This window comes from Nakaseomyces glabratus, chromosome D (genome assembly GCF_010111755.1).
Source record: "Nakaseomyces glabratus chromosome D, complete sequence".
Classification (NCBI taxonomy): domain Eukaryota; kingdom Fungi; phylum Ascomycota; class Saccharomycetes; order Saccharomycetales; family Saccharomycetaceae; genus Nakaseomyces; species Nakaseomyces glabratus.
In genome coordinates this window covers 26364-38598 of record NC_088954.1, presented here as the reverse complement: position 1 = coordinate 38598, position 12235 = coordinate 26364, and the positions used below count along the sequence as shown (strand labels likewise).

Sequence of the window (12235 nt, the reverse complement as noted above, 5' to 3'; positions counted from 1 at the left end):
AGTTCCTGAGCGTTAATTTTAATCATCATTTATATATACTTTTAGTAGTTCGAAGATATTTTCTATCTCACTTACTAATAATGTATCATCTCATCAGTCGTTAGAAAACTAAACCTCAATGGCTTGACATTTATATCATTACTTCGTCTAGAGAGTACTCATTGTAACTCTCCATGATTATTTGGGGTCAACAAAATCTTGACATTAGTTTCCTTATGCTCAATCAATTCATGGAACCCCTTCTCCATACCATCTTCCAATTTAACTCTACCAGTAATCAATAGCTTACACTCCTCAATGGAAATATATCCCTTATCAATGGCATCAACAACTTCCTCAAAATCTCTGGTAACATAGCCCATAGTACCAGTAAGCTTCTTCTCACCATAGGTCATATCCATTGGATGGAAGGCTACCGGTTTGGGACCCCAAATAGCCACATTCACAATGTGACCCTGAATACAAGCAGCTTTAACTGCTGCATTGAATGTATCCTGAACACCAGAACAGTCAAAGGTGTAGTCAAAACCGTGATCTTTTGGAGATAGTTCTTTCAATTTCTCAATTGCATTTTGTGCTCTTGTATGAGTTGGGTTGAAAACAACGACATTCAATTTCTCAGCTAGTTCTCTTCTCAATTTGGCAGGCTCAGAAACCACAATCTTCCCAGCTTTCATACCCTTCAAAGCAAGAATCATGGCCAAACCAATTGGACCAGAACCCAAAACCAAAGCATTAGAGCCTTCTTTGAATTCGGCTAATCTAGCGGCATGCCATGCGACAGACAAAGGCTCAACCAAAGCGGCAACATCCAATGGCAATTTGTCTGGAATTTTAACAACATGCTTTTCACCAACAACAACTTGTTCGGCAAAACCACCACCAACAGATCCTAAACCTTGGAAACTACCGTGTGTGCAACAATTTGGTAAACCCATTTCACAAGCAGGACATAGTTCACCTTTAGCGACTTTAGACTTTGGCCAACGGTGAGTATCACCACAACTTGTGGTAGCTTCAATAACAACCCTGTCACCAGGCTTAAAGCGAGTCACACCCTTACCTACTTCCTTCACAATACCTGACATTTCATGACCCATTGGTAGCGGTAGATCAAGTCCGGAAAGATAATGTGTATCTCCATCCTTTGGCATGAAAATTGGACCTTCTAAGAACTCATGCAGGTCGGTACCACAAATACCACACCATGCCACATCGATCATCAATTCATGATCATTATTGATCTTTGGAGTATCAATCTTGTCAGTAAAATGAATATCACCTGTCTTAAAGTAAGCTAATGATCTCATCTTGTAATAGTTTGGTAAGCTGGAACTGAAGTGTAAAGAAAAAACTGAATCTGTAGTCTTTGTATCTGAAAATTAATAGAACAAATAGTTTTGAATTGTATTGTGTTCTATATTGGATTAATGATTATCCTTGTATGATTCAATGGCAAAAATTAATAAGAAAGAATGAAAATATTTGGATTGAATTTGCATGTTTGTTGAATATGATGTCTGCTTATATACATTTCAAAAACTACAAAAAATTATGTAATGAGGTTTTATTTGTTTGGCACTATTATAATTGAAACAATCATGCTCGTCTTCTAACCATTACTACTGTTCAACAAGCTTCATAATACCACTTTCTCGAGAGCCTCCCCACATTGAAAAATTTCAAGGGGAATTGCGGGATGGAATTTTTTTAAGGGATGCTCAACGAATTTTTTCATCAGTGGCTCTTCGAAAGGAACAACCCGGGAGCAGAAAATAGTGTCGGGATTAAAATATTCGTTGTAACCAAATTCCTACAAAATAGCCTTCTGTATTACAATCCTTGTATAGTTGAAAATTTGGCTCTATTCTATTCTATTCTTAGTGACACGACTACATAACGCCGCTATCTCTGCTGGTAGATGGGGATATTGGGCAATCAGGATATTACAGTGTGTTCTGTTCTTTTGTAGAAGGCCTTTAGTCTTTTTGTTCACACCTTGTGGAAATAAAAGCACTAGTTCCGTATAGTTAAAACGTCATTGATCTCCATTGTGGGATACAAACAATTGCGCCGATAATAGTCCTATTTCGAAATGTAACTTAACAGTAATACAGGTTCCAAGCACACTCGTTCGTATTGGGATAAAACGATCGGATGCATTAAAACTACATCCGCCGTTCCAAAGTTGCACCTCTAATATCTTGCAGAAAACAGCTTTCTATGTTTAAATAGTCAGGGGTAATATGTGGGAGTGAAGGGGTGGAAAGTTGTGGAGGGCTCTTGCAAATCGGTATTATGTTGTTGTCAATTTCTATCAACTACTTACTCATAATGAGTAGCCCTCAAAGGATTCTTTATCCCTGCCCTCTCCCGTAAACTTCTTATGTCAAAAAGTTAGATATCTCAGTTGTTTTTGTTGTATAACCTGAAAAGCATTATATGATGAAATTGGCCTACTTAATAATAACTACTGTGATATTCGCATTTTCAATACAATATCCGTAAACTGTAGTAAAAATACAGAAAATAATAAGGCGATTTCAAAGTTTTGAATTACATCATGATATTCCTGCATTGTTATCAGGTCGCAGGATGTATCTTAACGACAAATAAGATCTCGCGAAATGGGAATGGATTATCAAACTTTAATTATTGAAAGGCCTTCCAAGTCTCAAACATTTGTTGTGAAAGGCATTCCTTTTCTTGACTCTGTAACATGTTCTATTAAGTAAACACAAATACAGGTAAATTGAATAAAAAACAAAAAATACTGACGCAATACATCTATTGAGACTTGGAAGGTATATATGAGCAAAATACATGGATCCGTTGTGTTACTTTTACAAACTTTCACATAGTATGGCACTAGTGTCTTTATCCCCGCATACTTGTTATTGAACTACAATGCAAACCAGAAGTAATTTCTTCTCTGTATTTACTGCTTACTTTTTTATCTTACATGTGCTTTCTGTAATCACCCCCACCAATTTTGACTAAAAAGTGTAAGTTAGTAGTCCTCAGATCGCCATTGTGTTTAAGTGTGTCGTTATGAATGTTTCAACAACCTACTCTTCTGACAAATGTCATTTGAAGTAACCTCTACAAGCCGATGACGTAATCACTAATACGTACTTCAATAGCAGGGGATTCAAGATTGATTATCGAAACATTATAACACCGACAAGTTGTAACAGAATTACAATGAAATGACAGACTCACTTTCATGATACGTATTGTGTAAGTAGCATAGGAGCAATATCAATCATAGAACGATATAGAATGATGTTTACCTACTTCATATGCTAAAATATCCAGACGTTTCGGGTTTAGTAGTTGATTACCATTAAGGAGTAGATATGAATGGTATCGTAAGTACACTCGTCTAGGAAGGTATTTATTTTGCATGAAATATTAATTGCCTCACATCACTATATATATTACATTTCCAGCAGGTTGTTAACTAATAATCCATCCACTCCACCTCCTTACCATCGAAACATACAGACTCCAAAATACTAGCCATAAATAACATTAAGCAAAACAACCAGTATAAAAGGTAATGAATATATTATTATAATGCTATTGAACTTATTACACATTCACCTATTCGTTATGTGCAAAAACAATACCACAGCTTGAACACTAAATGAAAATTTATCGCCTTGTGTATATACTATTAGTTATATAATGCATCTAAATGTTTGAAATGAAAGAAAGGAAGGACAGGTGAATAACGTAACACCTTTTTTATAAAATGACAATAAAGAATTATTTTCTACTGTCAAATGAATTAGAAAACATCACCTTGGTCGAACATGGCATCAGCGACCTTAATGAAACTTGCAATGTTACCACCCTTGACCAAAGATGGCAAGGCGTTCTTGTTAGATTCGTTGCTGTACTTTTCAGCGGCTTCAATACAGTCGTTGAAACAGTTAACCATACCCTTCTTCAATTCTTGGTCGACTTCCTCACTAGTCCAAGACATTCTTTGAGAGTTTTGGGCCATTTCCAAACCAGAGGTCAAGACACCACCCAGGTTAGAGTTCTTACCCATAGCGTACCACACAGCTTCACCTGGAGCAGAGGCGGTAGCACGAGAGCTTTCGAAGACATCAATAGCTTCTGGAGTACAACCCATGTTGGAACCTTCAGCAACAAACTTTACACCAGCAGCAACCAAAGCCTTAGCTTCGTCGCCGGAAACTTCATTTTGGGTAGCACATGGCAGAGCAATGTCAACCTTACCAACTAAGGTCCATGGACGAGCACCAGCAACGTATTCAACCTTGTTTTCAGCAAAAGCAGAGTATTCACCGACAATTTGTTCCAAGGACTTGAACTTGATCTTGGCTTCGGCAATAGAAGCGATCTGTTCAGTAGTGATACCGGTTTCAGAGATGATACAACCCTTAGAATCAGATAGAGAGACGACAATACCACCTAGTTCGATAACCTTCAAAGCAGCGAATTGAGCAACGTTACCACTACCAGAGATAGCAACACGCTTACCAGAGAAAGATTCTTTACCCTTGGTGGCGTAGTCGATCATAGACTGGGTGTAGTAGACTAGACCGTAACCAGTAGCTTCTGGTCTGATCAAAGAACCACCCCAGTTCAAACCCTTACCAGTAAGGACACCTTCCCAGGAGTTAGTGTAATGTCTGTAAGCACCGAACAAGTAACCGATTTCACGACCACCAACACCGATGTCACCAGCTGGAACATCGGTGTCAGCACCAATGTGTCTGTGTAGTTCTCTCATGAAAGCGTAACAGATTCTTCTGATTTCGTTGTCGGATCTACCCTTTAGGTCAACACATAGACCACCCTTGGCACCACCCATGTCCAAACCAGTCAAAGCGTTCTTGAAGATTTGTTCAAAACCCAAAAACTTTAGAATAGACAAGTTGACGGATGGATGGAAACGTAGACCACCCTTGTATGGACCCTTAGCGGAGTTGAATTGGACTCTGTAACCAGTAGCAACTTCTTGCTCGTGGTTGTCATTTTCCCAAGTAACTCTGAATTGGATGATTCTCTCTGGGACAGAGACAACTGGAAGAACCTTAGCATATTTTGGGTGCTTTTCGAACAAAGAAGAGTCCTTCAAAGAGGAAACAACTTCGTGGTAAGCTTGTTGAAATTCTGGTTCGTTAACTTGAGAAGACATTGCAGATTTACTTTGATGTTTTGTGTGGCACTTGAAAGTGTTTTATTTTTTGTGTAAAAGTTTTGCTAAGTAAAACTCTAAATTAAAATATTACATTAACACCAAGAGAGAAGAATTTAGATAAATGGTATGATAATGAATCATCCTTTGGTATTTATATATTTTTCGTTGTAGGATAAATTCCAAAAAGGACTGCTAATCCTTTCATTCCACACTGTTTACTATGATGGTTTTTTTCTTATTCCTGCTAACTGATCAGTTTATCTTGACTGTAAAGAACACTTTCATTCACTTTTTTTTTTTTTTTCAAAACCGGCTTTATCTTCTGTTCAGCTGTGTGAGTGTTCTTGTTTTGTTATATTGTGCTAGCTTCTTTCTTTTGATATTTCTTCTGGATAGCCTGGAGTACATGGCCTGTACAGTGTTCAAAGGCTCATCTTGATCCAAAAAGCTCATCTTGTTAGCTGTTTACCAAGTGATTGCTTCAAACACATCGCTCTATTCCTTGCCCATCTTCTCTCAGCCAAAGTTATACAATTCAAGGTGGAGTCAAAATACCTTCAGCTATCCAGCTAGCTATACCATTCAAAGTGTACGGAGAAAGTGCAGTACCGGCTATATGCTTCTTTTTTACTTGTTTTATTTCATTTATGTATGTTGCACCTGCATGGGTTTCTTCGTTAGGATTTGCTTTTCATCATTCTTTCTTTTTTTTTTCCCTTCGATCTATCTGTTCTGTTTTGGATTTGCTTGCTCCGCGATTGTTCTCTCACTCAGGCAGAAGAGATGCTTCGATATCTTCGATTTTCAGAGGTTGTGTTTCTTCGTGCGCAATATTGAGTGCTTTTTGGAATTTTCATGAACACGTAGCTGAGAAACTTCGTAGACCGAACAGATTCAGATGGAAATGGAAGAGCTTGAAGGGACTTGTACGTATCTTTCTCCTTAGAAGACCCAGTCCTGCTGCTCTTCGGTGCTTGTAATGGTAGCTTTCCTTCCAAATGCCCGTACGGGTGTCTCCTCACTTGGTACCTTAATGCCAATATTCTTTATCTTACATGCAATTTTGCAGTTTCTGTTATCTATCTGCCATGTGAGTGGTCGTTTCTCGCAAGGGCGATTTTTGTGGGAAGGAGGGAATATGGGCGTTGGTTGGGTTATTTGGGGTCCACTCTTCGTCGGATTGTTCTTATGACGTATGTGTACTGTTGCAACTTCTACTGCAGTAGTTTCTGAGCATTTCCTCGGGTCCTCTGGCATCTTCCTTCCAAAGACCTTGGGGATTACGAAACAGATAAGACTGATAACAGGGGAAAAGAAAGTCATCCATTTCCACATAAGCCAATAGAATGCTCTACTGATAGTGATGAAATTAGGCTTGCCCTGGGGCCAACACTGGTACGCTAGTTTTACTGAATGATACTAGTTTCAGCTGGAAAGAGTAGAAGGAATTGAATAGAATAGCAACTGTTTTTCTTGCTTCGTCATCATTTGAGATGCCCAGTCTTGCTGGTGTGCTAATTGATATGTCCCACCAGCCTTCTATAGAATATCGAGGGAGGGAAGGGAAATGGAATTGTAAGTATAGAAAGAGGAATAAGAAGAGCAAACTGTAGATCAACTTCTCTACTGAATTGACACGCAGGGCTGCATAGCGAGCGGTTTTCGAGGTTTTAGATACTAAAACACACTCTTATTTGACTACAAGCTGATCTCGACGCTGCTTGTTATACATGTAAAAAATAGTAGGAACGCCGGTATGTAACTGTGCAGCACACGATTCATAACGAGAAGGCTTTTGCGCTACCATTAAGGAAGTAGTTAGGATATCCTATGAATATGCTCAACTCTAGTAGGATTGGGAATAGTCGACACGATAACCTGCCCTGTGTTACGCTATCAGAAGCCATGTGGAAGCGCTTACATTTGTTCGTAGAAGTAGGCATCGCTAAGAAATGACCGTAAAGGAAGGCACGATACTGGGGGAAGAATCGTTTTTATTTCATTTTTGTTTCTGGGACCCCTCCACTGCAAACACGCCTTTGAGTTCGTATGCAGGAGCCAAAAAAACTCAAAATACGTCTTCCCAGAAGAAAAATAGGGAAGGGGGGGTTACAGCTCCACCTTGACTCTGTTTTCTGCGCTGTGTGAAACTACCGCAGAGAAAATGAGTTAAAGCAAAGTCATGTCAATTCTGTTTGTGCGATTGTTTCTTGGTCAAACGTTACATAACTCGCACATTTCCTACTATCTCTTATCAGTTTCAATCTGACCAATAGATAAGGCGATCGATAAGACCTTTTGGCTTTCCTTTCAGTTCTGCAACTGTTTTCAGAGAAAAGAGGGGGGGGAGAATACAATAGGGTGTCTCTCACAAACTGGCCTACTTGAACATTAAGAGTGTCTACATAGTAGAGATTGATTATTGCCTCACACAATATTGATCATTCTCCACTCCGTCTTCTACGAGCCTTCGTGAATCTTTCCCTGCTGCTCTGTGTTAGAGTGATACTGACAATGAACCGTTGCCATAAAAAAGATTGTCCATTGAGAGATCCTTATCTATTGGCTCCTCAACTGATATCAAAATCTTTATCTATTAGGCAGACAACCCGTTGCAAAGAGTTCTCGAAGAAGTGATGACTTTCTTCACAATCGCATGAAGTTGAAACTCTGCAACTGTACTCACGAAACTGTCTACTATTTTCCACCCAAAGTATCTGAATGAATCATTTATTTAGTTACAGAGTGGAGTTGTACTGTCTAACACGCACAGTGTAGGTTTTTTGGTCAAATGTTTAATAACAAATAGACCGTTACCGGTCCTGAATAACACTATCATCACTTTTTAAGTATATTTTCACGTGTATAATCGTATCAAAATAGTGTACTTGCATTGTTTTTCAATACTATTCCAAGAACATTCACCAGCCAGTAATTTTCCTATAGCTCCCACAAAATGGGTTCCAGTAAAACATTCTATGGGGTTGAGTATCATTTAATTCAAGTTGCAATCTGCATTTTGATTGAGTAGAATATATATAATATAAACCTGTTTTTTCGACTACTATAAGATTTAAGGGAAAAAATAGCTTGGTTTCTATTTTAAATGAGTGAATATCTTGACAAACAGAGGCTTGCAGATGTATATCATTGGTATTACCTGATAGTACTTAATACAATTCAAGAAAATCTGAAATAAATTGATACATTTCATTATATAGATTTCTCTTCTACTAGCTAATTAATGGCATTAGAACTTGAGGTATAAAAGTGAGGTTGAGCAGAAGACTATATTTTCAAAATCTGCTATACATTCACAAACGTTTTAGACATAAACTGCTTGTAAAAACCGCCATCATATTTTCATATTCAATGATAGAATAAATATAGCTTTGAAATAATTAAGTCATTGTGCATATATACACATGCATTGAGTTGGAATAAGAAGAACACGTCCCCCTTATTGTATAATTAATCATATCTAGTGATAGTGTATGGTACTATAGCAACAAGTATGAAAAAGAAATGCTTGAACGTCATCGTTACATAAAAGTGATGCAATAGCTTGATATAAAAAAATATTCACGGAATTCATTCACAAGAAATGATGAAAAGTTGAGTATTTACGCTAATATGTGCTTCTATACAATCATAGAGAAAAAGCTGCCTACAAATCAACCCTTCCTAGTTGCATATGGAATTAATGTATTGAAATATCAACAAGGCATCACGACTTGCTTTTAAAATTTCCGTCGTTGCTTTGTTAAAAAAAGGATATAATTTTTAATTTTATCCATCAAAGACATGTAGAGTGCAACTACAAAATCCCGTCTCACAGCTCCTCTAGCGTTGAGAAGAGTAATTCACAAGGGGTAAAAGTTTGGGTGGGGAAGAGGCAGGTAAATGCAAAATAATGAGTCAAAAATAGCTATTCTTCCGAGGCGTAGATACCTCTGTAAATTCAGTACAGAGGGCGCGACAATACTAATCCCCGAACATTGGAATGAGATGTATAGGTTTCATGGGAGACATATAGGGACGTCGGTTCGTATGCAGCATTTCACTAGATCGAAATTGAGTTGGGATAGTTTGTTTACACCTAGATATCAGACAATACTTCAACGGTTGATTAGATTAGTGGATTGACTAAATCTAATTAAGGTGTGCTCCTAATAAGAACCGCAAACCCACACCGCACCGGATCCGGTATCCCAACACCGCACAGAGAGTTTGTATTGTTTGTCAATATTGAAACGCAATAGCGGACCAGATTGGTACCTCATCGCATCGCCCTTAAAATTTCGGAAAGTGAAGGTTTCTACGTACTAACGTTGAGTAGGGGATATCATGGATAAAATTCGATCTCCCTTAAAAAAATAAATTCTTGATTTAAAAATAAATGCGGAAGTGGCAACAATCTATGCATACGGGTCAATCAAGAGTGGATACTACTTAATCATCTGTTGATTAATCGTGGTTACACCCTCAGTTGGGTTGGATGTGGCTGCGTTTTTAATAGTGAGTTCTATTCTCTCAAGGATATTGAAGGAGTGTGAATTTCGTCACTAAGGGGATATGGAAATACATGAGTTTAATAATGTACATTTTGTAAACATATTATTTGATGACTTATTTAGCTATTCAAAGGGTCAATTAATTTGAATGAAAACTCCCCGTATATGTTTAAACTACTCTGGAGCACAGGACACTCCAATTGAAATAAGTGGGAGTGATTCATACCCCATAACTACACAAACCACTGAAACGGTGCGTAAATTTTTATGTTGGACAATGGAGTTGTTTGAAGAGTTCTGGAGCTTCACCCGCACCTCAGTCATGTTAAATACATCATAGTTGATGGGTTTTATCGGTTCTATTGCGATGAATTGATGAATTTTAGTCACAAGTTCATCGCACGCACTAGAATGGGATTTCTTATTGCCTTACCCCCTGCATTAACAGTAATCTGGCTACACTCACGACAGAATAATTATAGTCTGTGTATCATTCTCTAATAAGGTCAGCTCTACGGACTGGCAACTGAGCAATACCACCGATTCTTGAGAACTGACTACCTATGAATCATATATCAAACTAAAACACGTCATACACCATGTCTAAATGGCTCTTGATCTCGTTTAGCTGGGGTATGTACAATGCGGCCTTTTTGTTGTAGGAATTTGTCAAATTTAATTCATATCTCTCTATGCCTTTATCATGTGGTAAATCTCATTGTCTATATTAAAATTCATGTATGTATCTCCAATGATGGCACTTTTTTACCTAGATCATCAAAGTTTTTTGTTAGTTCTTTTTTGAACCTTGTGGGCATATCCCAATTAGAGCCGATTTTATTATAGTAAGTTATTTTGACATTCAATTTACACATATCAAATTAATTTCCCTTGGTGTACTTTTTGCAATTCTATTGATTTATTTGGCATTTTAACTGACAATTTGATGATTCTATGTTGTAGTAAATAGATCATGACTTTGATTATTTTTAGTAGATTATGTTCCTTAGATTGTTCAACCCTTATTTTTGGTGGATGTGGTCTTATTAGCATTTTCATGGTCTTTGAAATGACGAAATAGAAAGATATAAATACATCAAGTTAAGATTGCTTTCAGTTCTTATTAATTAGAATTTCTAAGATCACCCATAAATCAAAGGTGATTTAATATTCGCGGATTTGAATACTAAACAATTTTTTTATTGAATTCAACTATTTTTTGATCTCATCTCAAATAAGTCTCAGTAATAATTAATATAATATGGAAACAGAACATCAGGCAGACAAAAATGCGGAATTGGGTTATGACAGTGGATCAACCGTTGCTCCCCCCAATAAATATAGTACATTACGCTCTAGGTTCAATTTAGGACCTGACACTATGAGAAATCATGTTATTGCCTTTTTTGGGGAGTTGGTTGGCACATTCATGTTTTTATGGTGTGCCTATGTTATTGCAAATATTGCAAATCATGATGTCTTGTTAGATGTATATCCAGATGGTTCCCATCCAGGCCAATTGATAATGATTGCGCTGGGTTTTGGGTTCTCAGTGATGTTTTCAATCTGGTGTTTTGCAGGTGTTTCTGGTGGTGCTTTAAATCCAGCTGTGTCTCTATCACTAGCACTTTCAAGAACTATTACACCAATGAGATGTATAGTGATGTGGGTTGCTCAAATGTTAGGAGGTATGGCTGCTGGTGGAGCTGCTAGTGGTATGACTCCAGGTCCTGTTTTGTACGCAAACACTTTAGGCAACGGCTGTTCAAGAACTAGAGGTTTGTTTTTAGAAATGTTTGGCACAACTATTTTATGTTTAACAGTACTAATGACAGCTGTGGAGAAAGGTGAGTCCAATTTCATGTGTGCATTGCCAATTGGTATATCTCTGTTTATTGGGCATCTTGCATTAACCGGTTACACAGGAACAGGTGTTAATCCTGCAAGATCATTTGGAGCAGCCTTGGCAGCAAGATCCTTCCCAGTGTATCACTGGATCTACTGGATTGGTCCTCTACTAGGTGCTATTTTGGCCTGGTTCGTGTGGCAAGTGCTTCAATGGTTAGACTATAGCAGCTACGTAACCAGAGAAAAGGAAGCAGCTGCTAAAACAAAGGTAATGGTTGAACCCTAAATGATCTATTAATATCATATCTATCAAGCCCTTCAACGTAATAGTCTATTTTCTTTTTTTTCAGCTTAATTCATTAATATCTATCTAATATAATATTTTATAATTTGAGTCTTTTCATGTTATTTTACCATAACGGATTCAGTAATATGATTAATATCCTAAACTTGATACAAATAAATCATTGCCACGAGATTATTACTATCCATAATTACTAGTCAACAATGTCGGTGGGAAGTTTATCGAATTTGAGTGTTCCATTGTTCATATTTAAGTACTATTCATGAACTCGTGTAGATAGTTAATTCCAAAAAGTAAGTTTTTAATATGCCAAGAATATATCACTTGTGATGCAGAAAGACACATCTTTAAGAGATATAAAGCTTCAGTGGATTTCTATCTCATTATTTG

At 37.4% G+C, this 12235-nt stretch overlaps 3 protein-coding genes across 3 annotated transcripts; 1 reads left to right on the top strand and 2 right to left on the bottom strand.

Annotated features, from left to right (window-relative positions):
- Window positions 1-158: 158 nt before the first annotated feature.
- On the bottom strand, window positions 159-1310 carry GVI51_D00077 (2,3-butanediol dehydrogenase; the record flags this gene model as incomplete). The annotated part of the gene is made up of 1 exon (XM_445422.1): window positions 159-1310. The coding sequence occupies one exon, from the start codon at window positions 1308-1310 to the stop codon at window positions 159-161; it is 1152 nt and encodes a 383-aa protein (XP_445422.1).
- Window positions 1311-3793: 2483 nt separating this feature from the next.
- On the bottom strand, window positions 3794-5176 carry GDH3 (glutamate dehydrogenase (NADP(+)) GDH3; the record flags this gene model as incomplete). Its single annotated transcript, XM_445421.1, has 1 exon — window positions 3794-5176. The coding sequence occupies one exon, from the start codon at window positions 5174-5176 to the stop codon at window positions 3794-3796; it is 1383 nt and encodes a 460-aa protein (XP_445421.1).
- A 5778-nt stretch (window positions 5177-10954) lies between these two features.
- AQY1 (aquaporin family protein) lies at window positions 10955-11827 on the top strand (the record flags this gene model as incomplete). Its single annotated transcript, XM_445420.1, has 1 exon — window positions 10955-11827. The coding sequence occupies one exon, from the start codon at window positions 10955-10957 to the stop codon at window positions 11825-11827; it is 873 nt and encodes a 290-aa protein (XP_445420.1).
- Between the last annotated feature and the right edge of the window lie 408 nt (window positions 11828-12235).